The sequence below is a fragment of the Hippocampus comes genome, unplaced genomic scaffold, assembly GCF_001891065.2.
Source record: "Hippocampus comes isolate QL1 unplaced genomic scaffold, H_comes_QL1_v1.1 scaffold93, whole genome shotgun sequence".
Classification (NCBI taxonomy): Eukaryota; Metazoa; Chordata; class Actinopteri; order Syngnathiformes; family Syngnathidae; genus Hippocampus; species Hippocampus comes.
In genome coordinates, this window is record NW_017805481.1 from 708,192 (window position 1) to 732,378 (window position 24,187).

General features: G+C 45.8%; 2 protein-coding genes and 1 long non-coding RNA gene across 6 annotated transcripts in view; 1 reads left to right on the top strand and 2 right to left on the bottom strand.

Moving 5' to 3' along the window:
• Window positions 1–11,743, bottom strand: dnmt1 (DNA (cytosine-5-)-methyltransferase 1). 2 transcript variants are annotated; one of them, XM_019875728.1, is made up of 35 exons: window positions 11,526–11,743; window positions 11,156–11,192; window positions 10,680–10,787; window positions 10,403–10,607; window positions 10,254–10,326; window positions 9,892–9,973; window positions 9,757–9,794; window positions 9,647–9,686; window positions 9,466–9,549; window positions 9,259–9,368; window positions 9,043–9,161; window positions 8,811–8,903; window positions 8,586–8,737; window positions 8,174–8,361; window positions 7,961–7,975; window positions 6,393–6,573; window positions 6,191–6,288; window positions 5,923–6,067; window positions 5,726–5,841; window positions 4,849–5,050; window positions 4,632–4,765; window positions 4,371–4,547; window positions 4,068–4,292; window positions 3,808–4,000; window positions 3,524–3,614; window positions 3,262–3,402; window positions 2,897–3,179; window positions 2,670–2,811; window positions 2,193–2,359; window positions 1,936–2,113; window positions 1,217–1,412; window positions 972–1,135; window positions 471–587; window positions 301–394; window positions 1–221 (listed from the first exon to the last, which is right to left on the bottom strand). In XM_019875728.1, the coding sequence occupies exons 1-35, from the start codon at window positions 11,570–11,572 to the stop codon at window positions 184–186; spliced, it is 4,473 nt and encodes a 1,490-aa protein (XP_019731287.1). In that variant the 5' UTR covers window positions 11,573–11,743; the 3' UTR covers window positions 1–183. The 2 variants fall into 2 exon arrangements, with proteins under 2 accessions (XP_019731287.1, XP_019731289.1); XM_019875730.1 differs by lacking the exon at window positions 7,961–7,975.
• Window positions 10,799–23,577, top strand: LOC109519332 (uncharacterized). 3 transcript variants are annotated; one of them, XR_002168926.1, is made up of 3 exons: window positions 11,980–12,104; window positions 12,964–13,123; window positions 23,310–23,577. It is a non-coding gene; the product is annotated as an uncharacterized LOC109519332 (long non-coding RNA). The 3 variants fall into 3 exon arrangements; XR_002168925.1 differs by lacking the exons at window positions 11,980–12,104; window positions 23,310–23,577 and adding an exon at window positions 10,799–11,204 and having other exon boundaries at window positions 12,964–14,469; XR_002168924.1 differs by lacking the exon at window positions 23,310–23,577 and having other exon boundaries at window positions 12,964–14,469.
• The window catches only part of s1pr2 (sphingosine-1-phosphate receptor 2), an 18,961-nt gene continuing 9,233 nt past the window's right edge, over window positions 14,460–24,187 (bottom strand). Inside the window, exon 2 of the mRNA XM_019875762.1 lies at window positions 14,460–17,200. Within this exon, the coding sequence (XP_019731321.1) occupies window positions 16,009–17,079 (1,071 nt within the window). The 5' untranslated portion in view covers window positions 17,080–17,200 and the 3' untranslated portion in view covers window positions 14,460–16,008. The remainder of the gene's footprint in view (window positions 17,201–24,187) is intronic.

The following is a 24,187-nucleotide window of genomic DNA, read 5'->3' on the forward strand; positions in this document are numbered from 1 at the left end:
AACCATGCGATAAGAGCTTTATTTGAAATATTACATAGAAAAACTACAAACAATTTGTCACATCATGTTAACAGGTGTTTAAAACCACACTTGAAAAAGAATTTTGGTCAGTAAACTTGTGCCAGCCCAGAATTCAAACATATCCACTATGGAAAACCTTTTGCTGGCAGGAGAAGACACGAACTAGTCAGACACCTCCATCGTCTCTTGTTTGACATTCTCTGGAGGAAAGCACAAAAGGACACGTTAAGTCTCAAGCCACGTTCCCTTCAGTACTTCCGACGTTGGATGCATGCTCACCTGTTGTCTGTTCTTCCTTCATCCTAACAATAACACACTTCTTAATCTCCAGCCCGATGGCTCTGGAGAGGGGTGGAGGCACAGCGTTGCCCACCTGCCAAGTACCGACAATAAATTAGGGATCAACGCAAACTATCTTGTGGCTCAATACGCTGGCGTGATTTGCTCACTTGTCTGTGTTTGTCCAGGATGTTCCCGAAGAATCGGTACGTATCGGGGAAACCTTGAGAGCGTGCGCACTCCCTCACGCTGACCACTCGGTGCTGTTCGGGGTGCAGAACGCGACCCTGCAATAAAAAAATAAAATAAGTGGAGAAAAAGTAGGGCCCAAATTTTTTTTTAAATAAAATGAAGGCGGTAATCAAGCTTGGGTTTGGGCGATTATATTGAATGAAAATGAAATCATGATTGACGAAATTCATTGATTTCAAAATTACACACGCACTCAATACAATACTCAACTACTCAAAACTATTATCACAGCCTCGTGCCGACTCATCTCTGCACGTTGTGGAAAAAAGACCTTGGTCAATATGCAAATCTCGAGCATTTTCGATCTATTCAAACTGTGAATAACTATTTCCTTCACCTCTTGATCCTTTTTATTTCAATTTATTGCTCAGCACCAGTTTGGGTATTTAATTTAAAAAAAAAAAAATTTTTTTTTGGACCTGTTTTCCCATGGGCTCAGGGTTGGTGACAGTGGTGCTGAAGAACCCGTCCCATTCCAGCCTGCCGTAAAGTCCTGCCCAGTGATTGTGACGGTTTCCCGTGTGAGGCAGACACCACGGAATCAGCGTGTTGAACTGCCGGTCAGCCGGATCACAGGGCTTTCCTGAGAAGAGAAAAAAAAAAAAAAATCTACACGTTACCATTCTGGTGCTTCCCTAAAAGAGCCACTTGCGCCTGTGCGCACCTCCGGCACAGGTACAGACGCCTCGGAGTGCTCCTGTGCCGCTGCGTCCATTCTTCTTGTCCGGGTGTGTGTAGCGCAACTTCTTGGTCATGGTGCCGTCCTTCAGGCGCACCTCAATGTTGGGAAGGTCTCTCCAGTCCGAACCAGGTGCCAATGGGATGTGGCGCATGCGGCCCTCCACCAGAGCACTCATATCCTTGAAAAAAGAAAGATGTCTGAATCTTATATTTGGGGAGACAGTTACACTCATCCAGCTTCGTTTTAAGGTACCGTGTACGAGGAGGCTGCCGATACCCACCCACGATACTATAAAAGTCGCATCGAACATCCAGAGGAAGCTAAACCCCATGATCCACTTTTATCCTTCATGTAATATTTTACGTATGATTTTCACATACCTTAAATACTAACCATGAAAAGTTTGCATTTTCTCATTCAATTGTATGAGGAAGTATATTCAAACCTTTCCCGGACATAATTTGGTTTTTCGGTTACAAATTAGTTCACCAGTAACATTTTGATAATAGAAAGTAAATATTTCATTTATACCAGCTCAAATTTTTGAAAGGAGACTTTGAATGTAATTTATTAACTGAAACCAATACAGTATTTCTTTTTTTTTAGCCATTTTGAAAAACGGCTAAAAAAAGGACTCCACACCCGTGTTCAAAAGCCAGGTTCAGCCCGAAGACATTTACTCGACGTGCGTGCTCTCTCACCTTGCAGACGTGATCCCTGAGGATGGGCTGGTACTGCGTGCCACGGATCTGCCTCTGGAACCACGACTGAGGCTCGCCGGTGTAGGAAATCTCCAAGGCGGCGGCGCCGTTGCGAATCTCGGGCAGGTCAGACATCGTGTCTCGCACCGTGATGGTTCTGTAGATTCCGCCGTTGCCACTGTACGCAGAGATTGCCGTTATCAATCACAATATTTGAAGATGGGCGTGCGTGCGCGCGCCCAGAGGCTAAAACTCACCGCGTGACGTTGCTGACGTATTTCTTCTCGTCCACCACCACGCTGAGGGAGACGGCTCTGGGAGCGAACACGTGCAGGGGCTCGGGATAGAAGGGGAGTTTTTCTCCGGGAGCGGCGGCCAGGATGATGGCTCTGCGGCGGGTCTGGGCTACGCCGTACTGACCCGCCTGATTCAAAAGCGATCATGTGACAATAAGAATAATAAAACCTTAATTCGTCTCACAATGGAGATATTCCCAATTTACAGCAGCCAAGTTATGAAAGGAAGAAAGTAAAGAACATAAGCTATCGTCAAAGTCAAAATAGCATAAATAATGTGACACAATAGGGGGCGGGGGGGAGATAGCGCGCAAACACGCACGTGTAGATGTTCCATTTTTAGTTACTGAATTTTACAAATACATCATTTTCAAAAATGTAAGGGGGGGGGGGGGGACCAAAACTACAGAAAAACAAGAGCGATTAGGATAAATGTACCTGCAGGACTCCAAACGTGCACTGGTATCCCATTCGGACGAGACAGCGCAGAGTCAACTTGAGCACCATGGAGCTTTTGAACGACACGAAGTTCCTCACATTCTCGAGCAGAAAGAACTTTGGTCTGTAGTAATCGCAGTAACTGCAACGCAGGAAGCCAAGCGTTAACCGTTGCTCGGAGTCACGCCGTTAAAAGTCGCTTCGTTTTCATCTTTGGCTTGTCACACCTGAGGTAGGAGACCACGAGCGAGTTCTTGAACTTGGAGTACGTGCGCGAGTTGAAGCGATTCATGCCGCTGAAACCTTGGCAGGGGGGCCCGCCGCACAGCATCTCAACGTCGCCCTTCTGCGGTAGCTTCTGGCCCAGGGAGTTTGTCTTCTCGCCCGACATGACCAGCTTGAGCAACACGTTGCAGTCCTCGGTGAACACCGTGGTGCCCGGGTTGTTGAGCCGGAAGGCCTGCGCCGCCGGCTCCCACATCTCGATGGCCCACTCCGTCTGGGAAATGCCTTCGCGACGGGGAAAAAAATGGACGTTCGTTCGGTATCCTGCTTGGGCTATTTAACCGCGTGGGGAAGGAGGAGTTCCTACCAGCCTGGTGGAAGCCTTCAGAGAGACCGCCGCAGCCCGAGAACACGTCCAGAGTGCGGTATTTGTGCACCTTGGGAGTCTGCGATTCAGTGGGCTGCTCTGCTTTTTCCTGAGCGGCGGAGGACTTCCCTTTGCCTTTACCTTGGAAATAAAAAAAGATGGCATATGACTGACGCGGTTGGGGTGAAAAACGTTACAGATGAAGGTTAGAAGCCTTTTGAGAAATGGCGGAAACATTTTCATTCAGTCGTGTGGTATTTACCTTTCCCTTTGCCCTTTCCTTTGCCTTTGTGCGCGGCGGAGCGAGCGTGGTTTGGAGGGTCCTCAAAACTTTTGGTTTTGGCATTATAAGCCTGCAAGAGAAGATTTTACGGGACATGGACAAGTGACTTGATAGCTGGTCTACAAACACTGTATTTTGGTGGTATGACAACGTTTGTTATAACAACTGGAAATAGCCTGAAGAAGAAAAAAAAAAAAGGGGGCGGGGCTTCATCTTCAGGCAAAATGAGTCAGTGAAGACGCGACTAATGCACACAAATGTACCTCCAGGAAATAGAAGCGGTCGGGTCCTCCGTTGGAATATTCATGGACCGACTCGGTGAGGTCCTCCCCGTATTCTACGTGGCAGCGTCCCAGCACGTCGGCCATGTTGACCGTGACCTCCTCGTCGCTCCAGTACAGTTGATTGACATCTGTGTGGTAGCTGGCTTTCACTCCTTTGTGGGTGTTCTCGGGTCTACCGGAGGAAAATGGTCGTTTCAGTTTTTCCTCCTCTCCACACCGTCTCGCAAGTAATCCATTACCTGTAGAACTTGTAAAGTCGCAATTTGACCTCGGCCAAGTCAGCCTTGCCGTTGCTACGCCGGTGGCAGAAGATCTCCTTGATGCGGCCGATGCGGAACGGGTCCGGGGCGTCCTGGTTGGAGCCTTTGATGTAATCGGAAGACTTCCTGTAGTATTCTGGATACAAGTCCTCGTCCACATCCTCTTTCCTGTGGGAGCGCTTCACCGGGCTGGCTGCTTTCACACTGACGGGGAGACGCAAGACCGTGAGCGAGGGTGGGGGGGAACAAAACAAAACAGTATTTCCATTTCTTGAGCGTCACCTGAAGTTAAAGGCCTCGGGAGGCATGTAGACGCCATCTCCCACCCGGAACTGCTCGCCTTTGAAGCAGGCCAACGCGTAGAGCGCCTTTGAAACGTGCTCTTCATCCAGCGGCTCAAAGACACAAGGCTTTTCCCGCTCCTCGCGCTCTTTAGTCCTCACGCAGCTGCTGCAGAACCTACTCAAAAGAAAAGCAGGGAGATTAATGGGGTTAAGCGAGGTGGAATGCTTACGCCTGTTTAGAACGAACGCTTGCGCTCACTTGAATTTGCAGTCTTCCGATGGCGCGGTCTTGGGCGGCGTCTCAAAGCGAGCAAAATCCGTGTCGTACCAGAATTGATAGAAGAAACTTTTGCCGTCGTCCTCAATCACCTTGACGTCTGTATCCATCCCACCCTGAGGCGCAAAAGCTGCAGTGAGCATCCCAACAGAGGAACCCCCCCGCCTCCCCACACTCCTCCCCACTAAAGCGGACTTACCTCCATAAACCAGTTGTTGGAGGGCGCCTTGTAGGAGACATTGACTTTGCCTTGGATGTAGTTGAGCGACATGTCCTCGCACTCGTCCACGATGAGCAGCTCCAGGGGGTCGGACGACTCGCCGAGCACGGTTTGTGTGCCGCGGAGAAACCAATGGGCGTGAAACATCTTGCCGTTGTTGTCCTCCCACATGGCCGTGATCCTGGTGGGCGAGGGGACATTTGAAAACGGGGGAAAGTCAACAATGCAGCACAAGCAAAAGGAGCAATGGGGGGATACTCATGGGTGTATATATTCTTTATCCTCTGCGCAAAGGCAACTAAAATTACTGCATCTTCACGGGTCAGTTGTGAAACTTTGGGCGCTATGCATGTCAATATATTGCCCCCCCCTGGTGGCCAAGATGCACACACACATCAACGGACAACCAAGCATGAAATCATAATGCACAAACTGTCTTAACTAATCCTTGACTTTCCATTTGCTCCTGGCATGATTTTAAAAAGGACGAGGCTGTAGCTTGATTTTTTATTCTTATTTGTTGGCTATTTTGGGGGCTGGAACAAATCGCCATTTTATGGAATTAAAGTTTTGAGTCAAGGCACCATTGTACAGGTTTTTTTTTTTTAAAAGCCTAATCCAGACTGGAAAAGATACATTTTCAATAATCTACTTTAAAACTCTCATGTTGGCATAAAATGTCTCTTTGGTGAAGGCTACATACAAGCAGTCAATCTGTTTAACATTCAAAGCACAAATAAAGCTGAATGAGATGTCAGTCTGATGATTGTTGTGCTGGTAATTCTCAAAATAAACTACTTTTTTTCCGCCTTTCTCCATTCCCATCAATATGTATTAAAAAGTATGTGCGCTTTACCTCGCCAGATACAAAGGAGTGGCTGGATCCTCTGAGGAAACGGAGACGCAGTCGCCCACCTCCAGCTCTTCGTCGTTCACGCAGACCTTTTTGTAGTACTGCTTTTTGCCCTCACACTGAAAAGCGAGTGAAAACAAAACAGCGAGGGGTCATTCGTGACACCCCCCCAAGCTCATCAAGCATGAAGCATCCAGTACCTGAACGGGCTCGCCGACCCAAGTCAGCTTGCACTGAGTCTGCTTCTTCCTCTTCACCCGAGACGCTTTCTTAGTCTTCACAAGGACATCTTCCTCCTCTATGTTCTCATCATCCTCAGCCTCTTTCACGGCCAGGTTTGGGCACCTGTCTCAACGAGGACGGGCATTTTCATCGGTTAATGAGAGGACCTCCCTCAACTTCAAAGTTTCCATCAAATAAATACAACCGCTCCAAAACATGATGCATGTTGTTGTTCATCACGCTCACCTTCTTTGCTTACACGCTTGCTTGCTTTTGCCGCTTCCTCCAAATTTGATCATGTCCTTACAGGCGGCACACTTGCCACAGTCGGGAGATTGGCAAACCTTTATATATATATATATTAAAAAAAAAAAAATAAAAAGCCATGGTGAAGATTTCTGCATTCAAATAGGCCGTTTCAGATTGAGTGGGCGTGGCAAAGGCTCACCTCGCAGACGCCGCAGCGCTGCCGTTTGGCGGCGCTCTCCTTGTCGTCCTGCTCGAGCTGCTCCGAGAAGAAGGTGTCGAAAATCAGGTAGACCAGCTTCGTGGTGGTGGCTTTGGTGGGACCCTTGCTGTCCTTCTCGATCTTGGTGGGGTGACGGATGGCTTGCCGTCTGGCAGCTCGCCTGGTTGAAGTAGAAAAAAAAGAAAAGCCATTTGCGTTCAAGGATTTGGTATTTAGGACCTGAAAGGGCTGCTGGTGGTTGTGTGATGCAATGTCAAGATGAAGCGGTTGGCCAATCATCTAAACCACAAGAGTCACACTCCGGTCCTCGAGGGTCACTATGCTGCATGTCATAGATTTTTTTCCCCTACTGCCACACACTTGATTCAGATGATCAGCTCAGCAGGAGCCTGATCATTCGAATCAGGTTTGTTGGAAGAGGGGAAAAGTCTAAAAAGATGCAGGGTAGTGGCCCCTCGCCGACTGGGGTTTGAAACCTGTGATCTAAAGCGTCCAGCCATGCAACATGAGACAAGCAACACAGTGACGCTGTAGAATGAAGAGTAAAGCAGGACAAACGCATATTGAACACAACTATTTTGACTCTGTGTGGCCCAAAAAAAAAAAAAAAAGTATGCGTGTACCACTCTTCAGCCATTTAAAAAAAACAAACCGCCAAGTATAAAGGCAGTAAACGCCTGAGACACCTCCCAACCCCAACGCTCTGTATTATTGAGGCAGGTATGGTCAAAACGTAAGAGAGCTTAAAAAAAAACCCTGGTATGCGTGTATGCTAGAGTATTTTTTTATAAAAAGGCAGCGGGTGCAAAACTGAGCTCGGTTGTACTTTATTGAAATATTGAACCATGTACTCATGCTAAAAATAAATAATAATAAAAATAAATAAATAAATAAATAAAATCAATCAATACTCAAAGTCCTAATTTTCTGTATCCGAAATGAACAGCTGGGCAAGCTCACAATCAAACATGCCAGGCAGGCTCGTGGCCGTCCGGCTCCTCAGAAATGATGCGTAAGGTCCCAACAACGGTGCAAGCAGACACGTAAACCCAAGCATCGATAATCCGTTCACAAAATAGCTTTCACAGATTTTGGAACTCGCATACAAAAGGTGACCCGCATTATTCGGCATCCCGTCCATTTTGGGGAAAATTTTGACATATAAGTGTGCCTTTTGATCGGGAAAATACAGTACTAGTTTCTATGGCAACGCCAGGCTGATCACCTGAACCTACAAAGCACTTTGGAGGCAAATCATTTCTCATTATTCTGTCTGCTACATGTGCTCTTTGCGTGATTTATGCCATCAAAAGCTCGTATTTCACCAGCCAGCCACATAAGGCAGACCCCGCCGCCCTTGCTTTGGATAACATTACACTCGTGTGGGCGTCGCGTTGCGCCACGCTGCTTATGGAGCCACTCGAAATGACAAACCAGATGGCGTAATGGCGATAGTACACACAAACGACTATGTGAAGCCATACAAAACAATGGCATGGACTTTTTCCCCATCACATGAGCTAATGATGCATTCAAGGCCAACCTACCAGGACAGCAGCATGCTGCATAAGAAAACGTCAGAGGAATGGCAGACGTTAGCGAGCACTTCAAGCCAATAATTGTTGAAAATAAAAATGACAATTTTAATATCAGGAGCATTTGGAGGTGCGGCAACTTAAAAAAAAAAAAAGGCAGGTGAGGCGCCAACCCCTCTGTCTCCCCCCACATTAATCGAAACGTCGCAGCGAAGAAAGTTGTACCTCTTGCCCAGCGTCACGCCGGCCAGCTTGATGAGGTCACGCATGCAAGGCGTGATGATGATTGGCTGCTCGTCCGAGTCGCCTGCCTCATCGTAGCTCTCCACCTGCTCCACCACAAACTGGGCGTGGCGCAACAGAGTGTCCTCGGTGAAGCAGTTGAAGTTGAGGCCCGGCGGTGGCACCGTGGTCTGAAGTCGGGGGAAACAAACGTACAGATTCGCTATGACGTTTGACTGGACCATTTAATCTCAATTGTCTATATAATATACATTTTCCCCTCCAAAAACTCAATTTGACTGGTTTCTACTTCGCTCAAATAGCCCAAAATGAAAGAGCGAAGCCACGACAAAAAGTTTATCCCGATCCAAAATAGCAGTAATAACACCGTGTACATTAAATAAGACAACCTCACCTCAATCTTGTTGAGAAGATCCTCGTAACTGGCGTCCGGATTCTTCTGGAGAAACTCCACCACGATTTTGCTCATGTAGATCTTCTCCTGCATCAGCGCGAAAATGGCAGAGTACTCCTCGCTGGAATTCATCAGGATGTAGTCGGCAAACGCTGGGGAGGGAGAGAAGAAGAGTTCATCTCTATCGGACGGGGAAACGTAGGACAACAAGAAGTCTGTCGATACCTGTGGTGAACCCGATGAGAGCTTTTTCTCCGCCGTCAAATCCAGTAATCCACCAGGCGTTAATGGGTCCAAGTTTCTTTGCGGGAACGCCACCTCGAGAAGGAACAGAAAAGAATTCAAGCCACCACGTTCATCTGCATCTGTAATTACATTTCAGCTCTTTTCACGCAGGTGTGCCTAATCAAATGTCCAGTAAGAGCAGATGAACGTGGCATGACAGCCTGGTCTTTACCATCCAAGCAGGGGTTGTCATCATAGATTGGTTTGACAACGCAACTGAAGTAAAGCTCCACATTCCTCTCAATCAGTCCGGCGTCAAAGGGACAAAGATGACCATGCTTGTCGTAGATACTACAAGAGGAATTGATTTATTTGTTCTTTGATAAGCTCGCATGAAGAAAGTCAACATAGTTATTATTATTTTATTTTTTTAATCGAGAATTCTCACCTGAAGTTTGTGATCCTGTGCTGTGGCAGATCCTCGTAGCTCTCAAAGCCGTCCTCGTTGGAGTCGAACAACGATAGCCGTTCGTCAGTCAGCATTTCAGGCTCGTCCAGCTGGAGACACAACCATGTTGGGTTCTTGCTCGTTCACATGTTTGGAAGATATTTGAAAAGGGGAGGAAAAAAAAACAATGACAAAAAATATGCTTACTGCAGTGTCTGGATCCCCTTGAAAGAACTTGAGGTCGGAGTCGTCCAAATATTGCCTGCAATCCGGACATTTGGGAGGTGGCGTCTGAAAAAGCAAAAAAAGTCAGATGAGCTAAAACCTGTGAGTTATTTGTTTTTCATTTCTTTCCCCAAAATGGGGAAAAATGCTATTTACATATTACCTTGGCAGCAGAAACTGTCTTGGTCTCTTCAGAAGTAGCCCTGTCAAAGTCAAGGATTTTAGAGAGACAAATTCAAAGTAGCGACGTCTCAAAGTGTTTGAGGAACTCACTTGTCATCAGACTCCACTTTCAGACGCTTCTCCTGGGACTATGGCACATTTTGGGGAAGAAAAAAAAATAAAATAAAAGATTAGGCTGGCAGTGTGAACAAGTGAGCTGCAGGACTTGAATTTAAGAGCACTCACCTCTTCAGCACCATCTTCCTGTTTCACTTCAGTTTCTCCATTTGTGGCTTCGCCACTCAGGTCTTCCGATTTGCGCTTTTGACTGTAAAATAGGTCGTTCCGCTCAAATAAGACGACATACGTTTTGTTTCCCCCAGAAATACAAATATCATTAATCAAAACAGATTTGTTCTTTTTTTTTTTCATATTGCATTACGATTTAAGGCAACAATCCTTCAAAAACAGCAAACTAAAAACAGTCTTTGATTTAGCCATCTAACAATCTGTTGCGCATGGAATATTTTCAGATTCAATTCTATGGCAAGCTTGCTATGAAACGCACCGAAAAAAAAATCCAAAAAATATGAGAGCTACAAACGCACACTTTAGAGAACATAGAGATGATGCTTGGTTGTTTGCCGCCGCTTCTCGTCACCCTGGAAGTGGCCGGAGACTCTGCGGGAAAATCAAGAATGAAAGTTTAAAAATAATTGGCACTGAAAACTGTCGTATCGTAAAGAAAGGTGCCAACTTTTGGTGTCAGCCTTGCTCTTGCGTCCTTTCCCACGAGCGCTGGGCGATTTGAGGGCCTCGTCTTCCTCCTCAACATCCATGCCGGCGTCCTCGCCTTTGTGGGAGCCGTTACTGAGGCCGTTTGTTTTGCCGTTGGGCTCCTCGCCGTTCTCCAGGCTGAGCGCCTTTCCCAGCAAGGACTTCACTTTGGAGACGTAGTCCTCCTGAGGAAGGAGGGCAACAAAGACCACACATTAGACACGATGTTGCGAGTTCACGAGTGCTGAAATTCTCACCATGGAGATTTCTGAGTTTTTCATCTTCTCCTCGAGGATGCTGAGGGCATCCTGAGTGTCGGCATGCAGAAAGTCCTGGACCAGCTTGAGCTGCTCTTTTACGTGATCCTGGAAGGACGATTAGAAACCACTGTTAGACCACTGGTTAACATGTATCTCTTTTTAATGGATAACATTCAAACTGTTCAGAGCTCATAGACAACAAACGGAATAATGACTTCGCGTTAATTTTAGTGACCGAGCGCAGCACGTACGGATGCGTCTTACGTCACCGACGTAAGAACGGAAACCCATCGAATCCCTCAACGACATTGCTCACACCTGTGTGCGCCTCGCCAATCACGGCTTTACCGCTTCCCAAAATAGACTTAAGAGAATTCTGCACGCCATTGTTGCTTGAAAAACACAATATATTGTCACGTTTAAAGGTCTAGTGTGACAAAATACGTTGAGCTTGCTGATGCGGTTCAACTCACCTCGTCTGAAGATCCATCTTCGTGCAGCACCATCAACCTTTAAACGAAGGTGAGAAAAAAAATTAAAAACGACGCTCAGCCGTGTTAGCTTTCTCTTTGGTTGACCACTATGACACTGTTCATAGTGGCGCCAAAAGCTTTCCCCGCACACATACACGCGTTGACAGGCTGGGGCGCTAACGAGCATGCTAACTCGCCCGATGGGACGCGACGGTCAAGTGGTGACATGCTTTCGATAGCAACAGCGAGGAGGCACCAGTCAAGTCGCTATGGCACATTCATAACTCAAAGACAGAAAACGGAATATAGTGGCCATGTTTGAGCAACATGTAGAAGATTAGCATCCGGGTTATTATACACGGCAGCCTACCTTTTCCTGACATCCTCTGGCAACGACAGGGAAGTGCTGGCTGGCATGACGCTCGGCTGGTAGTAAAATCAACGTTTAAGAGCGCGAGTTAAAGTAGCTTTAAAAGAATCTAAAAGCGGAGTGAGAGCGACAGTGCTACTCAGCCTGAGCATGAGTCGTGTTGTGGAATGGACGCGAGTAAAGCAATTGGCGCGCCTGGGCCGTCTTTTCGCGCGGAAACCTGGGCGTTTCGGACTGTACCACTTACAGAGGCTCATGGTTAAGACCTTCAAATGTAAGGACGTATCAGAAGTCCCGAAAGGAACATTTTGGTCTAGAAACACACTATGTATTTTATTAAATAACACAAAGTTTGAATTTTCATGTTTTTGTCGCTTTATAAATGGTATAACAGTTGCTAATTTGAATTAATAAAAGCAATCACCCCGTTGTTTTTCTTCCGGAAGTTGAGGACGACAGAGTATGCGGAAACGGACACACTGTAATATTGTTTGGCAATTTGAACAAAATAAGACGTTTTGATTTGAACTCTGACAGCATGCATGGAACCATTCTTATGCTGGTTTATGAAAATGTGAGGTAGGCCAAGTTCCCTAAATCCCCCACACTTTTCCAATTACCTTTTTCCCCTCTCCATACTTGCAGACTGTATCGTGGATTTTAAAGCTCAATCAATTCACACTTTCAGGATCACATATTTATTGTACAAACAAATAAGGAATTTGTCTCCAGTGTTATGAAGGACACATATTGCAGCAACAAGCAATTATTTACCAAGTAGTGACACATAAGCAGGGCCGGCCCCGAGCCCATATGGCGCCATAGACGAGATTTTATTTGGCGCCGACCTCCAGAGACATTTTATATATAATTACGATATGAAGTTGTTTTTTTTTTTTTTTTAAAGAAATAATTTATTATTTTTTTATTGTAAATATGTGTGTGCTTATAGTGATATGAATATTTTGCAAAACAGCACAATACAAAACAGTAACAATTACAATGCAAGCTAATCACTTTATAATTAAAACAAATAAAATATGATATACTGTACAGTAATTACAGGTGGGCGGCACGGTGGCCCACTGGTCAGCAGGTCCGCCTCACAGTGCAGAAGCTTCGGCCTTCCTCTCATCTCTATTGTAGAACGTAGTACATAACCTAACCACCGGGTGGCAGTGTGACATTAGGATTTGCGTGACCAGTTTACGATGAGTTTGATTAAAATAAAATCCATCCACAGACCTCCATTAACTGGCAATGTCTGTTTAGAGTTGATGCAAACACAATATGTGTCTGTATATGTAACCCATGTAATTTTAACATTTAGACAGCGTTTTTGACCCGAGATATAAGTTTATGCATGAAGTTCTTCCACTCTGTCAGTTTATGTGCTCGCTTTGGTTTGATTACATGTGCGTGCGACTTCCCATTGCAGGTTAGAGCGTCTGATGTCACTTCCTGCAAGGAAAAAGGCTGTGCGGCGATCTGGCCGCCTTCCCAGCAGGCGCAGCCTCTTGGGGCTGATTCAGCCAATGTTCCCACCCAGGAATCCTGGACTGCTGACAGGAAACAGGCCCAAGTCTCCCGAGGCCGCTGTAAGTCAACCCTTGCCCGAGTCTCCCCCCAGGACCCCAAAACATCTCTGGGGGGCATTTCTCAGACAAGCCAGCTTACAAATAGACATTCATGGTCAGCACCACACCCCGAATCTCACTCGCCTTGCCCTCTGCCCGGCTTCCCATCAGCGCCGCCTTTGAGGAATTGAACAATTCTATTGTGTAAGACAGGCGTGATTAACAGACACTTTGGACCAATTTCATGCTTTCATGAACTAACTTGTGTTTTCCCGCAACCTGTCTAGTATATAAGATGTCCACTGTAGTAATCGCGGTCGCTGACAGGGTTAACTGAAGGCTCTAAATTGTCCATAAGTGTGAATATCCGCGCAAATGGTTGTTTTGTCTATATGTGCGCTGTGATTGGCTGGAAACCGGACATTAGTGTAGCCTGGCCAAAAGTCATCTTCGGTCAGGGTTGTCCAACATTTTTTGTAAAATGAAAGAATGCAAGGCCCCTCTAAAAAATTATTCGATATATATATTTTTCCAAACAATAGTAAGCTAACATTTGTAAAACAGATCCTTGATTTTTAATGTGATCGTGTCACAGATGGGACCTTGACACAGAGCAAAGAGTGGAAGAAACAGTTTTTGCTTCTCAAAACCAATTATCTATATTTACATAGTTTTATGAAGAGGAAATGTGTTATTTCATTTGTGTATAGTTTATTTGTGTGTTTGTATATCTAGCGAGGCTACAGAATTAGTAGGAGTGGCAGCTAGTGTTTCGACTCCCTCCTCTCTCTCTGCCCACCACCATCCTTTTCATTACATTTTTTTAACTAGCCAAGTCAAAAGCCATTTTTAATATATGCCACAGACCGCTGAAAATCATATGGCGGGCTGCAAATGGCCCCCCCGGCCGCATTTAGGACACCCTGTCTTGGGAAGATGCCGAATTGGCCTTTCATGCGAATGTGAGTGCAAATGGTGACGTGCCCGTTCGTGCACTGCAATTGCGTAATTATAACATACCGGCTGGAATAGTTTAGGGGAGTGATAGCTTGTGCATCTGTACCAGTTCTACTTAGAATTAAAGTAAAGCACAACAACTTCTTTCGTATTTCATTTATTTTGTAAAAAAACAAACAAATAGGAATTCAATAAACAAAAACAATGTACCTACATTAGTGTTTCAGATGGTACCGAATGGACACAGGCAGCGTGCTACAGGGGACAAAACAAAAAGCTATTGCACAAGAGACACATTTTCATACATAAACACACACATATAAACTGTACATACTTACATACATGTTCATATATTTATAGTCAGGCGACGCGACAAAAGTGATACACATGACAGACGCCTAAAAAAAAAAGACATCACTGAAGCTGCCAAAGTGCTTTTCACCATTTCTGCTGGACTGTGTGAGTGTGAATGAATGTGATTTATAAACACTTTTTTTTTTTTCTTTCAAATTCTTTCGTATTAAAAATAAAACACACGGGAAGAATGGGAGTATAATCCTGAACAAACAGGAACCGGACAGCACGAATAAACCAACACAACAGGACTTCCTACGGCGGCAGGAAGTTGTCAAGAATGAGGATGATGCTAACCTCCCCAGGCTCGGTCGGGTGTTTGAAACCAGATCTGATCCCAATAAGCTCGAGTTGCACACGAGGCATATGGCAGACAACCAAACCAGGATGCTCTTTTCTTTTGTTTTAAGACTTCACAGTGAGTCGGGATGAGCAGTAATACTGTCGACCACGGGACCCTCTGCCCCGAAACCTCTTCTTCTTCTTCTTCATCTTCTTCTTCATGCATACATTCAGCCAAGTTTGATGGCACAAACAGAGACGTTGCTAAACAACACTGTCAGGACAAATAACCAGTCAAAAGTGAACCACTGGAGAAAATGTGCTTTCCCTTAAAGGAAACCGTTAAGATACATACACAAGATGAGCACTTAAAAAAAAAAAAAAGGCACTGGGAAAAATAGAAAAAGGGGGGTTAGTGGTGGAAACTGGAATACACCATACACATGTAATGAGCTACACTTCCATGCATTACAAGAAAACAGATTATGGTTACTCAAATGGATTTTAAGTAAGGTTATATCGGGACTATATAGCCCTGCTATGAGCTGATGGTTTCTAAATATGAAGGCCTAATATGTTTTGTATTCAACTCCTCGTTTCGGATTTTTTTTTTTTTTTTTTTTTTTTAAACGAACAGGAGTCATCTTCATCAAATACAACACAATGCAGAGGAGTAGCAATGGTTTGGTTCGTGTTACAATCATAGCCTCGTCAAGATTCTGACTTTGCATTCATTTCGCCAGGACGTCGGGTGTCAGGAGCTCGCCCTACAAGCTACAAAGTGCAACGCTCAAAGCTTTGCGTTGCAGACGCTCCTTTTGGTTTTTTTTTTTTTTTGGGCTTCCCAAGGCTGGATTTACACTGCAGGTCCAAGTGCTCAATTCCGATTTTTAATGTACAGACATGTCTAGTGACACAGATCCCGTATGGCTGACAGAACGCCTGCGTGCCCGAATTGCACAGAAATAACACAAATCATGGAACTAAATCATGGCCGATAAATAGTACAAATATTAAACGTGACATAGCGTTTATGGCCTGACTGATTCATTTGAAATCCCAATTATACCACTTGAGGGCAACCCCCCCACCCCCCAAAAAAAAACAAACAGAATTGTGTCACACCATGCAGTGTAAATCCAGTCTAGCATACATTAAAATGACTCCATATGATTTCACCAGAGTACCCATGAACAGTTTCACATTTCCCAAGCACCCCAAAGTGGAGTTTCTTGTCGGTGTTCAAAAGTGGCCTCGCATCCCAACACGGGCACGGTTTGATTGCGAGCTGGTGCGATTTCTCTTCGCCGCCGTCACACGCAAGTGGTGCAGTTCTGCATGATGGGCGTGGTCTGGTGTTCGTGTTTGTGCGTGCAGTGCTCCAGAGAGCTGGAGCTCTTGAGCGGCACCAGGCAGCGCTCGGCGGGCCTCCCGCTCTGCAGCACCCCCCAGCAGCAGAGCACGCGCAGGAACTCCTTGCGCATATCCTTGCTGCGCAGCGTGTAGATGACCGGGTTGAGCGCCGAGTTAAGCGTGGCGAAGCCGAAGAAGATGTTGGCTTTGTGGAGGATGGGGCAGTACTGGATGGTGCACGAGGAATCCAGGAGGAGGATGGTGAAGGCGGGCAGCCAGCACATGATGAAGACGCCGAGCACGATGGTGACCGTTTTCAAGAGGGCGTAAGCGGGGGAGTTTGTGGCTTCCTGGTGGCTGGAGCGCACGATCAAGTAGATCTTCACGTAGAGGATGACGATGGAGAGCAGGATGAGGCTGAAAATGGTCACCACGAAGAGGATGTACTTCTTGGAGTAGAGCGGCAGCACGGCGGAGCACTGGGGGAGGTTGTCGATGCAGTTCCATCCCATGATGGGGAGACCGCCGAGCAGGATGGACGTCACCCAGCAGGCGCCGATGAGCAGGAACATGCGGCACGTCTTGGTGGAGCCGTACACTTTGACCTTGGTGATGGCGATGTAGCGCTCGATGGCGATGGCCAAGAGGCTGAAGACCGACGCGGCCAGGGCGATGAACGCCGTGCCCTCGCGGATGAACCACTGCACGGGCACCAGGTCGAAGGTCCGCGAGCCCGACAGGAAAATGTTGGCGATGTAAGCCGAGCCGGCCAGGAGGTCGGAGAAGGCCAGGTTGCCAATGAAGAAGAACATGGCCGAGTGGAACTTCTTGTTGCGGCACACGGCGATGAGCACCAGCAGGTTCTCCAGGATGATGATGGTGCACAGCACCACGATGATGATGCTGGGGTCCGTCAGCAACTTCTTGTCCTCGTAGCGCTTGTCCAGGTCCTCGAGGGTCATGTTCTTGGCGAACACGTAGTGGTAAGGGATCAGAGTCCGATTGTAGTACTGGGAGTATCTGCTCCTCATGGCGGTCAGCTGGCACACCGCGGCGGCTTCACAGCAAAGACGGGAAGGTGACGCAAGAGGGTTGCTGGGAGGGAGAACGCCTGTCCCGCACTCACGTCTCAGGAGCGCTTACGTGGGTCACCTGCGCACGCAAAGACGAGACGTTAGGATTCATTTCTATTTGTTCACTTCCGAAATACTTTCACTTTAAGTCTTTAAAGCTTTGTAAAAATGTAAAAATAAGTCATGAATCGTAATACGACAACAATGCGAACAAATCTGTGGCGATGTCGCTTCAACTTTTCATTGTTTATGAAACAATTACATGTCAATGTGGACTGTCCTTCTTAAGGCCTGACTTTATCTCGACACTATATCAATAAATCAATACATGAAGCCGATTGACTGAAATTGAAGTTGTTGTTTTTTTTAAGCACTGCCTTTGTAATTTGAAAATTGCATTGTACCACATTGCGATAATGATAGCGTAAATATTTAGTCCACTGCCTAAATGTTGCCAAATTGCCTTGTCGCAATTTGGTTCATTTACACACACACACACACACACACACACAAATTTTCTCAGCCCATGACTTGACAGCTACACGGGGGTAAGATCCAGAGCCACTTTCAAGCAACAGCCGCAGTCTGGCCGCTGGACTGCACTGTTTCAAACACCATCATGTAGAACAGTACACCCCCCTCGGGTGTGACACCCTTTCTATAATATGAAACCCATGAGGTAAGCAGAGCTGCATTGAGTCCAACCAAACCAGCCCTTGCACGTCGCTGACCAGAACAAAATTGCTGTTTAATGGCAAGTTGTACTCACAGACCGAGACAGAATGACTTCTCACATCGTGATTTTTTTCGATCATTCCCCCAAGAAAGGCACTGACCCACAGTGAACGGAGCATTTCTGCTTGGAGCTGCTTCACGCCCCCGCACACGACGCTTTTTGCTGCTTTTCGCATTGCAGTGATTATCCAGCGGCTTGTCAAAGACCTGAAACGGCACCTTGGGGGAACATGTATTATTTTGCGGGACAGTGCGTTCCCCGTTTTCAGATGCGGATCTCATCTTCAGGTAGATGATTTGAGTTCAAGATGGGAGGGGAGGCGAGGTGGGGGGGGGTGGGGGGGGGATGGGCTGCCAGCTGGACAAAGAGGACTCCTCTTGCTGACGGAGGGACACATTCCACTAACGCCCGGCCCAAATGCTTCGCTGTCAACACAAGGCATTGTTGTTGGAAGGAAACCGTTCCACTGTCGTGAGAGATCTCTCGACGCGAGCCTCCGCGGGGCTGTGCAACAGCTTAGAAGCTACATACAAATCCATATTCGATTTTTTTTCCCCAAATGCCCGCTGGCAACTGAAATGGACGGCCAAATGCCAAAGGACTCGCCTTGCCAACATCACTTGACCAAACCCAGAGAGCCTTGAGTTCACAAGCTGAGCTCGTTGTGACGTCAATTTCAGTCGACAGCAGGGGGCAGTACAGCAAAAAAAATGTCAGCCTACTGAGATAGGATGAAAGAAAATTAAATCAATTAAGTAGAACATTTACAAAACTTTTGGGGTGTGAAATAAACCCCCCCAAATTTTAAATCACAAATCTATTGGATGTGCTAATATGCCACCGTAAATGTTAGGTGATATCCTTACGCGCAGCAGACAGGAAGTGATGCCAAAGTGCCAATCGTGAGTTACTTCCCACCAGTGCGCTCTGTTGAATTGTGTCACGCTGACAGAACGGAGAGAGCGATTTTATTTTTTAAAAAACAGCTGCTAGACCACTTGTTTTTCCCCACGTCGTCTGTTATTTTTAAGCGCGAACCATTTTAAAGTAGTCAAGATATCCTGAGAAAGTTTTTTTACAAATGCTCGAAAACGCTCCACCGTATGAGAAAGGTGTAATATTGCGGCCAGTGAGTGCATCGTCGGCTTGATCACTTTTTAACACCTCCCACGTAGCATTCTATGCACCAACGTGTTCTTCAAATAATCGCGGATGTATCCTACGCCGGGTTAACAAACAAGCATACTGGTGTGAAATCCACGCAGGTGCACTTTGAAACCACCGTGGTGTCGGGTTTTACGATCGCGCGATTCAAAGCGGTTTAAATATTCAGATGACTGCGGGTAAAGTTGAAATCTGGCGACTGAGTATTTTTTTTTTAAAATGAAAAAGTGTTGGGCAACAAAGGGACATTCTAATTTCGACGAGGAGCCGGTGGCCTTAAAGCTGTCATAAAGTAACACAATCCATGTGCGGCGCTGCGGCCGGAGGTAATTTAACACGGCTGCGTCTCACTACTACTCGCTTGCGATAGCGCAAACGTGCAGGGAAGAAGAAGAAGAAGGAGTGAGTCAGGGAGAGCAAAAAAAGCCACACAACGAGCATGCATGTGGAATGGCATCTGGACACAATGGCAGGAATCTGAATGACCGCAGGCACAAAAAGCAACACATTCAGGGGGGCCCGGACCCCCCCCCCCCCCCCACTGCCGTGAAAGAAAAAACATAATTTCTTCACGACCGACGAGCAACAAACCGCAAGCAATTGACGCCGCCCCTCTCACCCCCGCCCAAAAAATGTTTACAATTCCCGACGTTAATAGATGAAACCATAAATACACCAGAAAGTATGATGCCGAAACACTTTCATGTCAATTTCAAAATTCATCTTTCATTACCCGGCAACATAAATCCCAAAGAATGATTTGAGTTCGAAAAAATGCACCAGACCGACAATGTTTACAAGCATGTGTGGCAAAGACTCTCCGTAACCGCCGCGAACAACCGAGGGGGTAAACTCGCCTCCTATCCGACATGCACAGCTTGAACTGTACAACATCACTTCGACATAGTGTCCACTCGCAACGTCGCGGTTCGCTTATTGTGGCTCCACTCGATCACATTTGTGACATTTTCATTTGTGACCTTAACTTAGACTATTGTGGGTTTTCCTTCTTGCTCATTGGGGAGGCAATTAGCTTTTATAAAATCGACCGACCTGTGCCATTTTTTTTAAAAACACACATTGCAACACAAGACAAAGATGAGGACATTCACACATTCCTCCCCACCAAATAAAATTGTCTTATTTTTGTCTATGTTTCTATCAATTGTAAAGTTCACCGTTTTGCCTGTAATTCATATCTTTATTGTTGTAAGCATTGAGGGGGAGGGGCCAAAAAGAAGTCATTTTTCCATTAAAAATATGTCTTATTAACTAACCGTCCAAATAATCATTTTCCACAATTTTGTGATTTCAAATATCAGAATCGGCCTCCAAAGATCTAAATCGATCGGGGCCTACTGCCGACTGTGCGCAAGCGTGGGCAAAGCACAGGTGCTTTACCGCCTTGCCGGTCCTAACCGCCTCCAGTATTTCCTCAAGCAGCAACGAGGAACAATCAAGTCCTTGAGCACGGCGGGCCAGACTCGACGGCCTTCTGTGCTCGTGCCGCCGCCGCTCAATTTGCTTTTGAGGCCGATGATGCATCTGGAGTTGCTGGCACCAACCAACTCGCAGCTGCGAGCGTCCGAGCCCGTCCAGTCAGTCGGCATCAATCTCGTCGCTCTGTTAATAGAAATAAACAAGCGAGCTTGTGACCGAGCACGCGTGCGCCGGCCGAATCACATTAGGTCTCGTTCTTGCAGCCGGGATTGATTAACTCGGCCTAGTTTGAGCAGCACTGCATGTTAAGCCTGGTACAAACACATTGATTTTTCCCACCGTAACCATGTTTTTAAAAATTGCGTGACCCCCGCACGTGACAAGTCAAAATAATTGCTGTGGTGCTCACTGCTCTTATTGTGTGCGTATGGTTCCGTCAAAGTCAACCACAGACAACCATATCTTCGTTCACGATCAGAAGTCTCCTCCCCGAAGGGGGAAGTCTGACATAGAGGCTGACAGGGCGACGCGGGTGTTTTGGCGATCACATTTCCCTTTTCCAAAATTATCATTTTTGAATGCTGCATTTTGTTTACATTTATTGCATTTATTTTATTTATACCGTATAGGGTTTTATTGTTTTACAGTTATTGTCTTTCTGGGATTTGGGGGATTTTTTGCACGCCTTCTCCAGGGCAAGTGGAGGGCACAGCCAACCATTTAGTCAAAAATCCACCTACAGAAGGAAAAAAAAAAAAAAGAGCTTATGTATATTTTTGACTCATCAATGGAAACCCTGAGTGACAAGATGGCATCCAAAAAAAACATTGAGAGCAGTGCTGTCGGTTCAAAGAGTGTCAAGGCTTCCTTTTTGGGGTTTGTCCTCAGTTAACAGTACCAGACATTGTCAGGAAAGTCTTTAAAATAAAAAAAAAATTGAGAAAAATAAATAAATAAATAAAATATATATATATAAAATAAGTACGGATTGAATGTGTGGAGTCTGAAAAGACATGTCAAAAGTCTTTGAGTGAGTGAATGAGTAGACGGTGTAGGCCAGGTGTCTCAAACTCAGCCCGGGACTCATTTGCAGTCTGCGGAATGTTGACATTTTGCTGGAAACAGATTTTTATTTTATTTTATTTTATTTGTTTTGCTGAGCGCATGGGGTCTTGAATGCACAGACAAAGCTGCAGTGCTCAAGAAATAAAACATCATGACGCAACAAGACACATTGAGGAGTATGAAAAAGTCGCATCGATGAGAGAGAGGAGCGGGTCACCAATCTTGTTTGTTTTCTGAAAAAAACGCGAATGTTCTGAATAGTTATTGAGAAAGATTCAGAAGATTAAATAAGTCCTCTTTCTTTTTTTAATATACTTTCAGCTGTTATCGAGCCAAAGGTCACCAATCTTGTTTGTTTTCTGAAAAAAAACGCGAATGTTCTGAATAGTGATTGAGAAAGATTCAGAAGATGAAATAAGTCCTCTTTTTTTTTTTTAAATACACTTTCAGCTGTTATCGAGCCAAAAAACCCAACTTCCTCTTTCAAAGTGTCATGACTGAACTAGAATAGCAGTTCCACCTTTTTTTTTTTTTAATTAATTGCACTTTGTAGGCCATTTTCGTTTTCAGTCGTAGTATGATTCTGTGATATTGCTTCCTTAGTTTGACATATGCCAAGCATACTGAATTGCTTGTCAGCAAACTACTAAATAAACTCGTCATGCTTCGCAAGAGGGCTTCCAAAGCCGTTTTCTGTGCTCTCCGGCAGGTCGGCACATGACTCCTCTCGCGTGTGTTGTGGAGACAGCTCGCACGGTCCTCCTGTCGCTAAGCCGGCGTCTGTCGTTATGCGAAGGGGAAACCAGATGCACCGGTTTCTCACGACCCACACACGCTTCACCCTCAACTCTATATCTTCTCCATGTGGCCCCGCCCCTTTACCTGCCATGTTTGGTTTACTTTTGCCACCCACGCCCATTCCTGATAGTGGAATACCTCGATACCAAAACCTCACGTTCACTCGAGATGCTTCACGGTTCAGAGGGCCAAAAATTGTCTCGGGCCTTCCTGTGAGGAGTTCTGCCCGTACTTGCCCGTGGCGGACTTCCTCATTTCATACGAAATGCATGCCAAGTTCATTAGGGACTTCAAATTGTGAATGTGAGCATGAATGCTTGTTTGTCGAGATCTGCCTTGTGATTGGTTGGCAACCAGTTCGGCCAATTGCTCATAGTCCAATTTGATAGCGCCGTTGAAAATGGACAGATAAGATAAGATAACCTTTATTTGTCCCACACTGGGGAAATTTGCAGTCTACAGATAATCGTCATGATTTTGTTTTCTTCAACGCACGTCATCGTGCCGAGTGCTCACACGTAAGACAAAACAACATAACATCCTGTCTGGATTTTTTTTTTTTTGGGGGGGGTCACCGAAAAGCATCACGGCTGCGAGCGAGCGTGTTAGGACGAGTGACCGACAGATGAAAACAAACCAGGCGCCGTCGCTTGGCACTGGTGCACGCCATCTCAACTTTCAATATCATACTGAAAACTGATGCTTTCCCTCCTAAGTCCGAACACTTCAAGCGGCGTGACAGCTGCACAAAAGCCACACATGCTTTTTCCCTTCTTCTTTTTTTTTTTTTTTTTATAACCCCCCCACGTACCCTTTCAAACACCTGATAAGCTCCAATTAGCACTGCCCCACCTGCTACCTGTCACTGCTTAAAACTCCCTCACTTTCTCTTCCTAAACAAAGAGCTCCGCGCTTCGCACGGATTTCTTACAAGACAGGAGAGCTGCCTCATCTGGCTTTTGTTTTCTTTTGTTCGGCATTTCAGGAAAACCTTGATTGCACGACAGAGGTTCAAACTGCTTGGTGGCCGCGAAGACGTTTGTGGTTTGGAACGAACATCCTGTCACAAAGTATGGCGGGTTTTTTTCCACACACTAAAAGAAATGTCTTTACTGCTGTGACAATTGTGCTGTGACAAAAAACAAACAAACAAAAAAAAACAACTATTTCCATCATTTAATATCATGCTATAGTACAGCGATCACAAATTTGTCGATTTTTTAATTTATTTTTTTAATTGATGTGCTTTCACCCTTTCGTTGACAGCGGTTACTACAGTGGACAGCTTATCAGGTTACAGCACAGTGGTGTCAAAGTCAAGGCCCCGGGGCCAGATCTGGCCCGCCACATCATTTTATGTGGCCCGCGAAAGCAAATCAAGCATTTTAGGTTCCATGATGCTTGCTAAAGTTTGAACCAAAATTATAAAAATAACCATCATCATTCTTGACTTCTGATTTTTAAACTAGTTATCCATCAATTTGTCATGCGCTGTGTATATAATATGTGGAGGGGATTAAACATTTATATGGTTTCCCCCAAATTCATAATGGCCCTCCAAGGGAAACCGTAACTACAATGTGGCCCGTGACAAAAATGAGTTTGACACCTCTGGGTTACAGGGTGCATGAAAGAGTTCAACTGAATTGCACACATGAACATATTGGAATTGAGGGGGGTTGTGCATGAACTAAAACAGGACACGCTGGGATGCTGGCACGTGGCCATTGTCTCCCTAACGTCTCCACCCCGAGGCTTCATACGGGTGGTTGATCTTTTCCACGTGAGCCACAACACAGTATCGATTCCACGATCAATACGCTGGGTTTAAAAGCATGCACCAAAAAGCGGCACGGTGAGAGT

Coding starts and splice junctions, on each gene's coding strand:
- dnmt1 (XM_019875728.1), bottom strand. CDS start 11,572: ATGCCAGCCAGCACTTCCCTGTCGTTGCCAGAGGATGTCAGGAAAAG. Junction 4,548..4,631: donor TCGGAAGACTGCAAATTCAA/GTGAGCGCAAGC, acceptor TCTTTTGAGTAG/GTTCTGCAGCAGCTGCGTGA. Junction 2,360..2,669: donor GCACGTTTGGAGTCCTGCAG/GTACATTTATCC, acceptor CTTTTGAATCAG/GCGGGTCAGTACGGCGTAGC.